Source organism: Aethina tumida, chromosome 1 (assembly GCF_024364675.1).
Source record: "Aethina tumida isolate Nest 87 chromosome 1, icAetTumi1.1, whole genome shotgun sequence".
NCBI lineage: Eukaryota > Metazoa > Arthropoda > Insecta > Coleoptera > Nitidulidae > Aethina > Aethina tumida.
Window position 1 is genome coordinate 5,885,125 of NC_065435.1, and position 17,050 is coordinate 5,902,174.

At 25.7% G+C, this 17,050-nt stretch overlaps 1 protein-coding gene across 6 annotated transcripts in view; it reads right to left on the reverse strand.

The window, feature by feature from the left end:
* Window positions 1–378: 378 nt before the first annotated feature.
* LOC109594903 (glutamate-gated chloride channel) overlaps window positions 379–17,050 on the reverse strand; it is a 50,969-nt gene continuing 34,297 nt past the window's right edge. For 5 of the 6 annotated variants that reach the window (XM_049961969.1, XM_020010164.2, XM_020010166.2 and 2 more), the window contains 2 exons: window positions 3,252–3,532; window positions 379–3,060 (listed from right to left, as the gene is read on the reverse strand). In XM_049961969.1, coding sequence (XP_049817926.1) covers window positions 2,827–3,060; window positions 3,252–3,532 — 515 coding nt within the window. In that variant the 3' untranslated portion in view covers window positions 379–2,826. The remainder of the gene's footprint in view (window positions 3,061–3,251; window positions 3,533–17,050) is intronic. The other variant, XM_049961970.1, reaches the window with a different exon arrangement.

Here is a 17,050-nt window from a genome sequence, read left to right on the forward strand (position 1 = left end):
TTAAAACTTTAAATTGTTTTTAGTGTCTTCTTGAAATTTGACTTTATTAATTTTGATATAAAGTAAGTCCAGTATCGTGTTTTTGTACTTAGTTTGATGAACTAAATTTCTTTATCTTAATAATTATCATCAACAAAATTATTTTGTACATGTAAAAAATAAAATATTTGAGCAATAACTAAAAAACTTAAATTGGATAAATCCTCTTACCTTTTCATGGTTGCTGGTTCTTATAAAATTGTAACTGGAGGTTTTAATCTGCTTAATAGAGATTTTATTTGATTCACTAATTCACCATTTTACAAAATAAAAAGATCATGTACTTACCACTGAAATCTTTAGCTGAAACGGTCGGGGATTTAAAGAATAAGACAAAAATGATTATTTCTACAATTTATTACATTTAAAAGATGGTGTGTCTCCCCGTCGTCTCGACGTTTGATTTGGTTAATACTAGAGGCTGCCGAAATGATTCCACGAACGACTGAATTATTATATTTTATAAAATATCTAAACAACTATGCTAACAGGTAACTACTAGTTCCGTAATAGACTCGAGTCGTTGGAGGAATTGTTTCCGTGTGCCCCGGAATTTCGAAATAAAAATCACCTAAATCTAGTAGAACTATTTACAAAACAAATATAACGTATGAGTCATACGGTATGACTTACAGCTACATTGTTCCATTATAAAATATCAGATTGACCATGTCATACATTATACATAATTTCATCACCCTGTAGAAACAATACATTTTTATTCTAATACGTTTATAATATATGGAAATATATAATCAAGGAACATTTAAGTATAGTAGCAATTTGAAGACCTAAACTTTTTAAAAAGGATCCCAAGAATCGAAATGCGAGTTTAAAAATCGTTTTAAGGTCTTTCCTGGTTAAACACTCTAAGTTACAACTTATTCCACAGATTTGTATAATTGAAATTTTAAGTAAACACTGAGAGAATAAATATATTCTGAGGCTATGCTTACTCCAAACTCTACCACTAGTGATGAGATCAATTTGATGCTTCTGAAGTCGTAATCAAAGCCTTAGTTTTTGCAATGCGTATTTGAGCCCACAAATATTACGCACTACAAAAGTGCTAACTTAAATTGGGGGCAATGATAACAACCGTTAATTAGTGACGTGTAGATTTGGTTTTAGTGTTGAGCATAACCCCGCCTCCACATAAAGATATTTAGCAACAGGACACGTATGTATATAAGTTTTGAACCTCATTCAATCCCACAGAAGTACCTTGCGGTTTGGTCTAGTTTTCTTTCCATGGGTTTGTTTGAACTAAAATTTCATTGGTATTCGGTTATCGGTCGTCGATAAACTGTAGGAGTATGTTGTTGGCGTAAACAAATGAAAGCATAGGACCGGTGCACCTAAATTTAGGTACTTCAAACTCTTAGGACTTATGAAAGATAATGACAGGTTAGTAAATCTAAACCTTCAAGAACTAGTCTATTCTATTATCAGTAACTTTAGGCCTTATGCCTAAATCTAAGGCCTGCTCACTCTGAACCTACTTATAACTGCTAACGCCCAGTTTTAGTTTTAATCTAGGCCTTATCTATAAATCTAAGGCCATTGCATGTTAATCATAGAATTATTTAAACCACTCAAATTCAATCATACATATCAATGGTGTCTATTAATTAATAATTAAAAATCACCAAGCTGGTTGTTTGTTGGTTGTCGTTTGGTCGCTTTATAATAGAGCACCTGTAAAAGCTGCAGTATTTATCAAATCGGAATGTTGGAAGTATTCAATAAATGGAAGACTATTTTTGAGCTATTGCACGGCCAAAACTTTGAAAACTTCGGTTTCCAAATTTTTGATCAAGTTTCTCTTTTTTTTTCTTTTTGCTGCACAAATTAAAAGATTCCTTCAGCCGAACGTGCCAAAGATGAACAACCTTAGTATATACAGTATTTGATACATCTTACAGCTTTTGTTATTATTATTATTATTATTATTATTATTTTTTTGTTGAATAAAACGTCTGTGCATCTCGAAAATCAATCACAATTTATTTTATGCGTCGTCTTTCACTCGGCTTTAAAACAATGAATGAGGTTTAAAATGTCGCAGTACAATCTACCTGGTAAAGAGTGCATCAAAGAGAGACTATACAGAATTGTTTTGAACGGGGTGTACCGTCAAAATTATATAAAATGAAAACATTTATTTGCGAAACGTTGACTACGAAATATTGCTTGTGGGTGGTTGGGTTAAAGAACATTATATTGGTTTTGGTGTTGCACATTTAGATCTTAATATAAGCACACATAAGTGAACAATTATTCTCACCTTATATATACATATAATGTATGTATTTAGAATTCTGCTTTTATACCCTTGGTTTAGAACCAAGGACAAGTTTTCTATAATTATGTTCTATAAGTAGCCAAGTAACATTTATGTAAGCTGTATCAGAAAAAGAAGTTCACTTTCAAAAGAACCCTGTATACTTTTACCAATAATTGACATTAAACTGTCATAGTATGTTGGCAAGACTCTACAATGAACACCTCAAAATTGCCACCTCAAAATTCCAGGTGTCAGTTATGCGACACAACGAAGTCGAAACATGACAATGATCTTAACTGTTTTACTATGTATATATATATATATTCTGAATCTAACTCCTAGGTTCTCACAAATTATAAAATGAATTCCTCTTTACCTACAGTTTAAAATTACAATTAAGTATAGTACCTTGTTAAATTGATTCACATTTCAAATCAGATTAAAGTCCCAAATCAAGTAAAAAATTCTAACACTCGCATTGAGACTACAACCAAATTAATTTAAGACTCCTCCGTCTCCTCCCTAAACAAGTACGTGCTCCAGTAAATTACGTTAAACAAAGCGAAAACCAAAGGGAAAGTTATCCTAGAAATGACATCAATGCGTTTAGACCTGGTGGGGAACTTGGACAGCCAAGATTTGCAGCAGTTCGGCGGCGCCGGTTGCATGTGGATCTCGCATTGTCTGACCTTGTCCATGTTCATCGGATCGCCTGGATGTCGTACTAAGGGCTTCTAAAAACAAAACAAATGCAAGATTGTGAAGGGGCGTCCCCCTTTGTGCACGTCCACCCACACAACACACGTAAACAAACGGCAACGAAATCGAAACGCAGCGGGGCAGCGCTCCGACGCAGCTTCAACGTTCACGAGTAGGGAAACGAAAGCGAAAGCGAAACACAAACAAAAGCAAACAGCGAACATACCATGGCGAAGGTGGCGTTGCTGTCGGAGTCGATCAGGTCGGATGTTCCGTCCAATGAGGCGGCATGTTCCAGCTCGCATTGGCGCCGTTGCTTCTTCATGTTCTCCCTGTGCATGTCCGATCGTGATGCGTAGTTGACGAGCGCGAACTCCAGCAGCGCACCAAACACGAACGTCAAACAGACGCCGGTCCAGACGTCGATGGCTTTGGTGTAGGAGACGGGAGGGAGCGATGCGTTGATGCCGGATGTTTGCGTTGCCATGGTGAGGAGTGTGGTCACACCTGGAATTGAACACGGCGTGCTAGGTCATACTGGTCCACGTGCTTTTCCAGCTGGTGCTATTTCCGCGGAAAATGCTTCAAGGTCAAGGTCAACTATAGGCGCATCCTTTAATTGTGCAACGTGCGGTGGTACCATTTTTCATGGTCAAGGTCAACGGGCGTCCCTCAGCAGCGATAGTTTACACGTGTGCTGCTGAAGAGAATTTAGCATTTCTATCTTCAAGGTCAAGGTCAAGGTCAATTAGGAGAAACTTGGTGTCTAATTGGACCTTTAGTTGCGTTAGAATCAATCAACGTCCGCTTCCATGAAGCCATGAATTTAGGACGTGCCTCTAAAGAAGACAGGTCAATTAATTTTCATGAAGGGGCAAAAGAGAAGAGAAGTAGAAGAAAGTGGGATTTTTTCTGTATACTAAACAACCAGAAGAGGTCTATTCATATTTATTTATACCATTTATAACAGGAGCAGTTACAATAAAGGTAAAATTTATACAATTTTATACAAAATTGCATATTAAACATCAAATAACAAAGGTTTGATTCAAAATGAAATAGACATAGATTCTGTTATTCCACACATATTCTTCAAATGGACCTATTTTATTATACTTCCCAGAAGACTGAGTAGTGGGCAGTGAATGTGGCAGTGTGTGGTGCTGAACGTTGATCCTGTAGCTTGGGTGATACTAATGGTAAACACAGAACTGCTTGTAGTTCATCCTGGAGCTTGGAACAAGAAAGTATACTTTCTTCTAATGGACATATCCCATTATGCCTCAGCAAATCCAGTAGTAAGCAGTGAATATGGCAGTGTCTGTAGTTGAACTCCATTGGGAGAGAAACTTGAAGCTGATTGTCGTTCTTCCTGGAGTTTAGAACAAGAAAGTATATTTTCTTTAAATGGATGTATTGTCTAAAGCTTCCCCAGGAAACGAAAAGTGAATAATAAAAATGTTAGGGTGTGTAGTCGGCTTAATCCGGAACCAGTCTAGGAGGGAGGGAAACTTGGTGAACTGGAAACTGCCCGTCATTCTTCCTGGAGTTCAATCTGATGTTCGTATTGTCTCAGGATAACCTCGAGTAGGGTATACACCACCAATATGAATTTGGCTGGTTGATATTCTAGAAATACCAGTTTTGACAAGCTAATGAGAATACAAGTACATGCAACGTTCAGGATTGGCAATCAAATACATCAAATCAGAATGCACGAGTTGAATGAGCATCTTGTTAAGTGCGAATCATCGATACCCATTTGTAAAAATTGGCACGGAGCTTTTGAAGTTCAATAACCCGCATCTAAATTAAGCTTCAAATATTCGATGTATCTCCGCATTTCGCCTCGCGTTTGTTTAGCCGAGCGTGAAAAAAATTGACGTGTTGCAATCTATATTCTTCTTATTGAAGCTGATTTCGCACTACATGAGTGGACTCGCCTCGAACTTATTAAAGGTCGACATATTTTAAACTTGTTTACCAAAGTACACGAACTCTAACTAGGTCACGTGGAATTATTTATTAATATACAGTCTCCGGCAACATCAAATGCTCACGAAATTCACGAAATCGTCTTTCCTTGGCAGGTTCATTATTTTTTCTTATTCGACGAACGAAATTGCGCCCGGGTAATGTTAATGGGGTTGCGTATTGTTGGGCCGGACGCAGTGCTGTCACCTCCCGGTCCACCGACGAATTATACACATACGTGTTTCGCCCAAATAAAATACTTCAGTGAGTGCATCGTAATGTAATGTACGGGGCGGCCCGTTATTTTATATTTAGATGCGTGATTTTTGGAATTAATCCAGCTTGCGTTAAATTAGCTTTCATTGTGTATTGCGACTGTAAATTGCATACGAAACGGACAGTTGCTAAAATTAATTCGGCTGGTTTAAAAATGGATGTCCCGTCTGCTACATTTGCGATTTTTACAAGTATTTTGGGCACTCTTTGGCGACATTAATGTATACAAATATTTACGAGTTGTTACCATAAATTATTTTATTGTGCATGTACTTTATTTATAAATTAATGCATTGAAACATTTACGAGCTGTTACTATAAATTATTAATTTTACATTACTTGTCTTTATTAAAAAAAATAGTTATAAATCTGTTCCAGAGTTGCAAGATTTTTGTGCAATTTGTACGAATGTAAATAGTCTCAAATTTATACGTTCGTAACACTAATTAAAAAAGTTTATAAATTAATATAAAAAGAATAATTTAATTGAGTTATTTAAATTACGGCACAGTGAACTTTTAGTTTTAATAAAATTAAAATTTATTTTAAAATTCATCGTGAAATTGTTCAGGTAAATACATTCGTTTTTAGTCGAGCAAATATTATAATTGATGTAAAATTTATTAAATATTTTATTTTATAATATTCGAATATTTCACAGTCATACAAATTCCTTAATTAAAGTAGTGAGTAAATAACTAATTTTTAATGATCGTTTTCATATTTTATACCTTTCAAGCATCAAGTCACAGAAAATGTCAGGTCTTTTACTTATATTTTGAGCCCATTGATAACTTAAGTTAAAAAGTGTTTTATACTACATTTCGTAAATTTTTCCTATTTTACAAATTTTCAGTGTTTATTTTTATTTTAAAATATTAAAAAATGTTCAACTTTTTTTCTTTAATATATTTTTTACCCTTACTCTTTTAATTATATCAATTTATATTTATATTATAATTATATTTATTTTTTAAGCTTAATTTTTAAATCTTATAAATTTAAATTAATAATTCTATAATGCTTTAATTAAACTGGTTGTTGTTCATTTTTTAAATTCGATAAAATTAAATTAATAATGTTTAAGTTTAATTTTTTAAACTTCATAAACTTTTATTAACAATTTTATTTTATTTTTTTAATTAAAATATTTCTAAGTTTAATTTTTTTAGATTGTATAAACTCAAATTAATAATTTAATTGGTTATTTTTAATTTTTTATGCTTGATTATATAAATTTGATAAAATTAAATTAATTTTATTATTATTTCTATCGATTGGTTATTTGTAATTTCTTAATCTTAATTTTTTAAATTTTATTATTATTAGTGTATATTTTTTTCATTAAATTGTTATTAATTTTTTTAAGTTTAATTTTATAAATTTATTAATACAATTTTTTAATTTAATGAGTTTTTTTGTTGTTTCAGCTTACATTTTTAATTATTATAAATTATAAATAATAATTTTTTCATTAATTTAATATTAATTTTTTTAAGCTTAGTTTTTTAATTTTATAAATTTAAATTAATAATACTATTTTTTATAAAATTTAATTGGTTGCTTTTAATTTTTTAAATTTGATAAAATTAAATTAACAATTTTTAAGTTTAATTTTTTAAACTTTAATTAATAATTTCATTTTTTTTTTTAATTAAAATATTATTTTTAAGCTTAACTTTTTAAAATTTTACGAATTTAAATTAATAATTTTAAAATTTAATTGGTAATTGTTAATTTTTTAAATTTGATGAAATTAAATTGCTAATTTTATTATTATTTCTATAAATTGGATCTTTTTAATTTCTTAAGCTTAATTTTTTTTAATTTTTATTAATTTTATTATAATTTATATAAATTTTTTATTGTTATTAATTTAAATAAATAAATATTAAATTTTATAAATTTTAATTAAAATTAAATTCTACTAATTGGTTATTTTTAATTTTTAAGCTTAATTTTTGAATTTTTTTAAATTTAAATTAACAGTTATATTTTTATTTAATTTTTTAAAATTTATAAATGTTTAATTGTTCAGTTTTTAAAATTTAATTAGTTATTTATAATTTTTTCAATTTAAATTTTTAAATTTCTTAAAATTAAATAATTTTATTTATCTTTAATATTTTTAGCTTAATTTTTTAAATTTTATTAATTTAAAATAATAATCTTTCTTATTCATTTTTAATTTAATTTAGTGTAGATTCTTAAATTTTATAAATTTAAATTGATATTTGATTGATATTCGTTATTTTTAATTAAATTACATTAAGTTCTATAAAATTAAATTACTAATTGCATTCTTTTAAAATTTAACTTATTATTATTAATTTTAGAAACTTAATATATTAATTAAATGGTTTAAATTTAAGTGAACTATTTCGATTAAATTTTTAATTTATTTGTACTGTTTATAACCAATTTTTCGTACAATTATACATCAAAAATGACCTAGTTCCAATAATCCTGATACCTTATGTCATAATAATTAAATTTTCCTGAAAATGTTTACCCTATTTATCATTTTAAGCTTCTAAATTACGAGGAAAGTAAACTAAATGAGAGTTCACATATAATATATCGTATATTATTCTTAGGGATCTTTAAACAAACATTCTTTAATATTTTAGAAAGATATAGTAAAGTTTTAAGTTTTTTATTAGACCAAGTTTTATACGGAGAGGGTTTAACATAACTTGCTTCGATAAGAGCTGGATTAGCAACATTCATGAACTTACTTTGAACTACTTCTCTTACCAAATTGAACGTATATAATATTCTGACGTGTATAAAAAAAGTTGTTGTCTAATTTAGTTTCAGCTACAGCACAAAGTAGGTAAGTAAAATGTACGAAAAGACACTGTTTCAGTTTCAGTAAAATGGCCATATTTATTCTAGACGAGGTAGTAGATGCATGTCTATGGGCTCAAAATGGTCGTAAAAGAGCCCTCCATAAAATCAAGTAATGAAAGTATTGGCTTTAAGTTGTTTTCTGTGATTCTCAATTCTTGAAAAGTGAGAAAATATTGAGAAGACGAGAAACTAATTTTTCTTTCATTCATCAATTGCTCATCATTATCTAAGTACCATAGCTGTGGACCCATGTGATGGTTTAAAATGTTGTTAATCATGTCTTTTGTCTACACTTTAAACGAAAATGATTCTAAAATATCATGAAGAATTACAGAGATATATGTGTCACCATATACACCAATTTTAAGGAATATGACTTCGTGGCTATATTTCAGAAAAGGCCAACTTCAACTTAAAAAAAAAAAATTATTAACATATTCGAATTCTACGTAAAATTTCACTACGGAATATTTCATTTACACATGCAGAGCTTTTCGGTGTGAACTGATGTGATTAACCAAAACAAAATCGATTTGTTCCACGTTTTTACATAAAACTGTATGAATGAACCAAACTGTTATAGTTCCCGTGACATCGACACGATTTATCAGTTCATAAAACGCATAATAGTTGATTATAAAGCGTCGCAAAGATTAATAGAGCGAAACATTTTTGTGTGTACGCTTCTCTAAAAATAGTATGACAAATTCTCACCTCCAAAGCGTTAAGAGCCGCCGCTTTGGATTGTATTCAAGAACTCGGCATCGAATAAATCTTGTTTTTCTTTTTTTATTTTTTTATTATTTTCATTTTCTCCGTCCGCGTGTTTTCGTCGTCGGACGAAATTATTTTTAATACGACAATCAGCATTTTTGCTGATCCGCAGTTGTACGTTGCAAACGTTTTTCCGCCACCGGTTAATTGGATCGTGGGGAAAGCGGAACGTGTTGAGTAAAAATTATTTGTTTGTTGCTGAAATTGTCAAAAATAATCGCTTGCAGACACTCACAATCAATCCACTTACACGTCTGCTACGAGTGACGTCCTTTAAGGGTCTCATTAGATCAGCAAACATGGTATAACAAAAAAAAAAAAAAAGCATACAAAGACTGTTAAGTGAATTTGGTGTATATTATCCGCACTAAAATGCCCATTGAAGCTGTCTAGTCTCGCTACACAAGGATTTTGTTTTATTTTCACTTTGCTGTGTACAAAGTTAAGATGGATGTATAATGTTTCTTTACGAGATATTATTACGTAGGAAACAAACATTTACGTTTACCCTTTTAGATGGTGGAGAACAAAGATAGCCTTTTAATAATGGAATACCTATTTATAAAATTAAATTGATAATTTTATTATTTATTTAATTTATTAAGCTTATTTTTTTAAGATTAAAATAATAATTTTATTTCTTTTTTATTTAATTTGTTATTTCTCATTTTTTAAAGATATTTTTTTATTTGATGAATTTAAATTATTAAATTTTATTATTATCCCTATTAATTGGTTATTTTTTATGCTAAATTTTTGAAATTTAATAAAATTAAGTTAATAGTTTTATTTTTACTTATATATTTTATGGTTGATTTTTTAAATTTTGTAAATTTAAGTAAAGAATTTTATTATTTTTTTAATTTAATTAGTTATTTTTAATTTTTTAAGCTTTATAAAATTAAATTATTAATTTTATTTTTTGATTTAATTGATTATATTTAATTTTCAAATTTAATTTATTAAAATTTATAGACTTAAAATAATCATTTTATTTATATTTTACATTAATTCAATTACTTATTTCTAAATTTTTAGCTCATCTTTTTAAATTTTACATAAAATTAAAAAAAAAATTATTGCCTATTTTTAATATTTTTAATTTTAAATTATTTTATGCTTAATTTTTTTAGTTTTATAAATTAAAGTAAACAATTTAAATATTTTTAAATTTAATTCGTTATTTTTAATATTTTACCTTAACCTTTTAATTTATTAAGCTTATTTAAGTTTAAAATTATTAATTTTATTTATTTTTTATTTAACTTTTTATTTATAATTTTTTAAGGATATATTTTTTAATTTGTTGAAATTTTATTATTATTTCTATTAATTGGTTATTTTTAATTTTATGAGTTTAATTGTTAAATTTTGATAAAATTAAATTAATAGTTTTATTTTCATATATTTTTATGTTTAATTCATTACTTTTAAATTTGTAATTTTTTTTATTGAATTGTTTATTTATAATATCTTAAACAAATTTTAAATTTTAATAAATTCCATTTAATTTTTTTAATTTTATAAATTTATTTATTTATTTAATTTAATTAGTTATTTTTAATATTTTAAGCTTAAATTTTCAAATTTCACAAAATTAAATTATACATTTTAATTCTTTACATTTAATTAATATATTATTAATTTTAAATCTTTTTTAAATTTTATAAATTTATATTTTATAATAATTTTGTGTATTTTTTATTTAATCAGTAATATATTAATTTTTAACCTTAATTTTAAATTTTGTAAATTTATATTAAAAGTTTTATTTTTGTTGCTAATTTTTTAAATTTAAGTGAATAATTTTATTTTTAATTTAATTGATTATTTTAATTTTCAAGCTTTTTAATTTTGTAGTATTTTTTAGTATTTTAAGCTTAATTTTGAAATTTATAAATTAACAGTTTTATTATCATTTATTTTTTTTAAATTTTAGTATTGTTATTTCAATTATTATTAATTTTTTAAGTTTAAATTTTTAACTTTCATATAATTAAATTAACAATTAATAAATTAAATTTTATTTCTTAATTTTATAAATTTAAAGTTTCAAATAATAATTTAATTTATTTTTTATTTAATCAGGTATTTTAATTTTTTAAATTTTGTATATTTTAATTAATAATTTTATTTATTTTATTAATTTAATCGCTTATTTTTAATATTATATTATAAGAATTTTGTTTTATTTTCACTTTGTTGTGTACAAAGTTATGGTAGATGTATAACGTTTCTTTACAAGATATTATTACGTAGGAAACAAACATTGTTTGCTATTTTAGACTGTGGAAAACGAATATTGTATTTTAATAATAGGATACTTACATCTTAGAATTGATTTTTTTTTTCTAACAGTAAAGGATGAAAGAAAGTCAAGAGGTGCAATCATTTTTCTTTAAAAGCAATCGGAAATAAGAATTAAATAATAACTTCCTATACTTTTTGAACATAAAGTAAGCCAAGAAAATTGGCCATTACTAAAAGATTAAAAAAACTAACAGACTGAAATTGAAGGAAAATATTACAAGAAAAAGTAATTCAAGAAAATGTTCAATTTAAATCAATTTCTATATTATATTTTAACTTTATTGTATTAAATTGCATTCGAAAACTTTACGAGTTCAAAGTTCAACTTAAAGCAACAATAGATGAACAACCAAGTTCATGAAAAACGTATCCAGAGACTAAAAATAGTAACCTCTACTATCATATATGTTAGTCCTGATATTTATCCATGTGACTCTTATTTATTTTTTTAATTGTCTAATTTTTAAAATAATAAATGGTTTCATTCTGAATACTAGGTCAAGACTGAGGTTAATCTTTTCTTAAGATCCAGGAGTCCATTTTTTTTGTCGTGGCTTGACTTTGCTGATTATAATGGTGAATAATTTGTAGGCCAAGAGACATTATAAAGGTACCTAATCTATTAACGTAAAAAATATAGCTGTTTTTATAAATCAGTTAATATTAAATTGTTTTCCATTTTTCAGTGGATATTACATTTTGTTTTTGTCGGAGCTAATAGTTAGTGTCAACGAAATTCTATCGACCAAACTATCCAAATGAACATTAAAAATCCCTCGTCTAGACTAATCACATTGATGGAATAAAGGCAAATTTCACAACACAAAAAGTTAATCAAATTGTTCTCGTGATACACTATTAATTTCGCATTTAATGCTTTAACATTTTTATAGTTACAACATAAAATGAGCATTACAGTTCAAGGGTGGATAATGAAATTTCATTAGAGTCGACCGTTAAAAATGAGCATCCATCAGAATTCGGACGATAAACCGAATATTGAAATTTTAAATCCCGAAAAAACGATGATGAAACGAATATAAAAATTTGCCAGTCTTATAATACGCCGATTGATATGCATGTCATGTAACTAACAATTCGCATCCACCCCTCCATTTGAATCATCACCGTTTCCAACTCGATCCGTTAATCTTTCACGATTTACGTAAGCAGGTGAATTATTTAATTAGCCGGCGATTAAATAATTAAAAACAATTAAACATTTGATGGAGTGCGCAACGATAAATTGTTCGTGATATTTTTTCAATTAAACAGATGATCGATTTGTTTGTTTTGCGATTGAAATGTATGTTTATGTTGCAATTATACCGAATTTTAACTGTTATTTGGTTAATATTTACTGTTATGTGTTTTCTATCAAACAATGGAGGCTATTTTTTGGAAAATTTGTTTATAATTTACAAACAAAATGTTTTTTTTTCTTTTAAGTTGAATCAACCACAGTTTTGCCACAACAATATCATGATGTTTAAATGTTTTAATTAATCAAAAGTTGATGATGTGGTTACGATATGTCAGGCTAGATTACCAGGCCTGCTACGGTCATAAATCTAGTTCAAGTTGAGGTGAAACAACTGATTATGATATTTTCCTGACAATTTTGGCTCTTTAGTTTATTGGGATGGGGTAAAAAAATAATAATTATTATAGATACATCAATAAATTTAAAATTAATATATATAATATAATGTATGTATATATATATATATATATATATATACATTTCTTTAATGCAAACTATATTATTAACAGATTAACTAATTAATAAAGTTTAATTGGATGTAATTTGTTGTAATTTTAATTGTAATTATCTATGTAGTTCAGTAAATACGTAGCAATTATAACTATTATTTTAATTTAATTACATTTACTGCAAAATTCATAGCAAAACGTAATTAATAATTAACTGGCATCAGCTTTAAAATAATTAGGTTGTAGAACGAACAAATAATAGATATTCCTTTATTCACAGAAGTGTATTTTTGTTTATTTCTCGAAACTTCAATTTTAGTTTATCCAGATTAAGCTTAAATTATTAAATTAAGTTAATATTTTATTTTAATACGTTTTCGTTGGGCGCCAATGAAACATGATTATTTGTTAATAACTTTAAAACATTGTTGGATGAATAAACTATAACAGAAACAATATATCATATTCCTATTTTACATTATTTACAGAAGAAAGTACTTATTGATTATTATGTCAAAACTTTCAGTGTATCCAATTAAGCTTAATTTGTTAAATTATTATAAATGTTATATGGTAAATTTTATTCCATATTCAAATTAAAAACTATACAAATTCTGTTTCCTATATAAAAACGAGTTAAAGTTAAATTTTCTTGTGATTGTAACTAAATGATTAATTAATATATTATTTTATTATGTTTTCGTTGGGCGCCAATGAAACTTGAATAATTGTTAATAACTTAAAAATATTGTTGGACGAATAAACTATAACAGAAACAATACATTATATTCCTGATTTGCATTATTTACAGAATAAAGTATTTATTTATTATTATTTCAAAACTTTCAGTGCATCCAAATTAAGCTTAATTAGTTATATTATTATAAACGTACCATGGTAAATTTTATTCCATATTCAAATTAATACTTAAACAAATTTTGTTTCCTTTATTAAAACGAATCAAAGCTGAATTTTCTTGTGATTGTGATTAAAAAATTATTAACATAATATTTTATTACGTTTTCGTTGGGCGCCAATAAAACATGATTAATTGTTTGAGGAATTAACTGTAACAAAAACATACATAATATTTCTGTTATATTCTGTTACACATTATATTTTCTACAAAATATTTAGATAATTATTTCTCATAAACATTACTTTAGGTTTATCCAGATTAGGTAAGCTTAAATTGTTAATTTATCATAAATGGTTCGTTTTATTACCTTTCTTAAAACGAATCAAATATAAATTTTGTTGTTGTAATTGAATAATAATATAATATTTTATTATATCTTCGGTGGGTGCCAATGATTATGTGATTAACAGTCAATAAATAATTAATACATAATATTTCTATTTTACATAATTTAATGGAAGAATTTATTTCCCAAAACCTTTACTATTAAGTTTAAATTTTTAAATAAAAGTTTTATGGTAAGTTTTTTATACACTACTTTAATTCTTTATATTATAATTATTAGTTCAATTTAAATAGTTTATAGAATAAGCAATTATTAGTATCTAGCCATTTTCATCAAAATGCTAAATGTTAAGTAATTATTTATGTTATAATTATTATTTCAAATTAATTAATTTATAGAATTTATGAATGTTGGATTTTATTCAATGAAGCAACAATTATCAGGATCAAGCTGAAATTATTTAATTACTATTTCATTTACAGGTTAAGCCTTTGAAGTGTTTTCCTTTACAAATTGAATGAAAACTGAATTTTGATACAACATTCACGTATATATAAACATACAATTTGCTACATTTATCCGATCAATAGTAATTAACAGAATTTAAGTGTTTGATTCACTTTGATTCAATGAATATTGATGTAATTCGATATATTATTGCCTGTACATTTTAGTAAATGCGTGGGATTTATATTATAAATAATATTGTGGTTTAAATATATCAGCTGTGAGTGTCATTCTCAATGAAACATGATTAACTGGAAATAACTTACAATAATGTAGAATGAATGAACTGGGATGGTTATTTATTTATATAAATTCTGGTCATTTAATATCATTCATATGTTATTGATCAATTAATTTACTTTTATTTTAGACGAAGTTTAAATTATTGTAGTTAAATGATTTTATTTCATGTTGAGTTTAAGTATTTTAATTTAATTATATATACTGTAAGTCACAGTGATACATGATATATAACTGAAATAAATATTAATTGTTTTTTTGTTGATTTTATTTTATCAAAAAATAAATTATCATATTATTTCTTTTTTAACTTTAAGTTTATCCATATTAAATTGTTACAAATATTTGATGGCATTATTTACTTCGTATTTAGATTAATATTTCAATAACATTATTTTCTGTTTCAAAGTGTATGGAAACTGAATTTTGTTACCATATTGACAAATTTGTTATATAAATTTAAATAACTGGATATTTTTAATTTGATCAACATTAATTAAATAAAGTTTATGTTTGATACCTGGCCAGATTTTAATAAAATTTCATTTTCAATTAAATAGAGTGTAATTCGATATAATTTTATTGTTTATATAATTTATTAAATGTATACAATTTATATTATAATTAATAATTTAATTTAATTATGTATACTGTGAGTGCCATTCACAATCAAATATAATTAACTGAAAATAACCTTAACATTATAGTTCGAATCGACTAAAATATTGACATTTATTTTAGTTGTAATTTGACATAATTTTATTATTTGTATAATTTACTAAATGCATTGAATTTGTGTTATAATTAATATTTTAATTTAATTATATCTCTTGGGAGTTCTATTAATAATTCATATATTTTCTGTTTATTTAATATGAATCACATAAACAAATAATTATATATTATTTCTCAAACTTTAAATTACTATAGATATTTGATGGCATATTTTATTTCATATTCTGATTAAACCTTTCTCAAAGCGAATGAAATCTCAATGTTGTTAACATTATAATATCTCCTGGGAGTCCTATCCATAATCAAACATGATTAACTAGGAATAACTTAAAATAACATTATAGAACGAATCAACTGAAGTGAACAATAATTTATATAATTTCTGTTTATTTTATATCATTCACAAAAACAAATATTATAATTATATATTATTTCTCAAATACTTATTCTATCCAGTGTTTAAAGTATCATAGTTATTTGATTGTATATTTTACTTCGTTTTTAATATTAAAATTTTCAACTAGAAATAACTTAAAATAATAACCTTATAAAACGAATTAAGTAAAATGGATAAGAAATTATGTAATTTCTGTTTATTTACAATCACTAACAAAAATAATTATATATTATTTTTCAAATACATACAATACTAAATTAAACATTTTAACAATTTTATTTCCGTCAAAATAGTCAATGAAAGCTGAATTTTGTTACCATATTGACAAATTTGTTATATAAATTTAAATAAATAACGTGCACTTTTTAATCTGATCACTATTAATTAAATAAAGTTCGTGATCGGTGCATGTCCAGATTTTAATAAAATGTAGTTTTCAATTAAATTGAGTGTAATTCGATATAATTTTATTGTTTGTATAATTTACAAAATGCATGCAATGTATATTATAATTAATATTTTAATTTAATTATGTCTCCAGGGAGTCCTACCCACAATGAAACATGATTATACAGAAATGACTTTTAATAATTTAAATATATAACTTGTTATTTTTAAACAGATCAATATTAGTTAAATAAAGTTGGTGCAAGTCTAGATTTTAATAAAATGTAATTTTCAATTAAATTGGATGTAATTCGATATATTTTTATTGTTTGTATAATTTAATAAATACATTAAATTTATATTATAATTAATATTTTACTTTAATTATATTTCCAGGGAGTCCTATCCATTATGAAACATAATTAATTAGAAATAATAAATAACATTATAGAATGAATCAATTGAAATGGATAATAATTTATATAATTTCTATTTATTTAAAATCAATCACAAAAACAAATAATTATGTATAATTCCTCAAATACTTTACTTAATAAATTTAAAAATGCAATATTTTCCAATCTGATCAAAATTAATTATTGAAAGTGCATGTTCAGTTGTTAATAAAATGAAAATTTCAGTTAAATTAGATG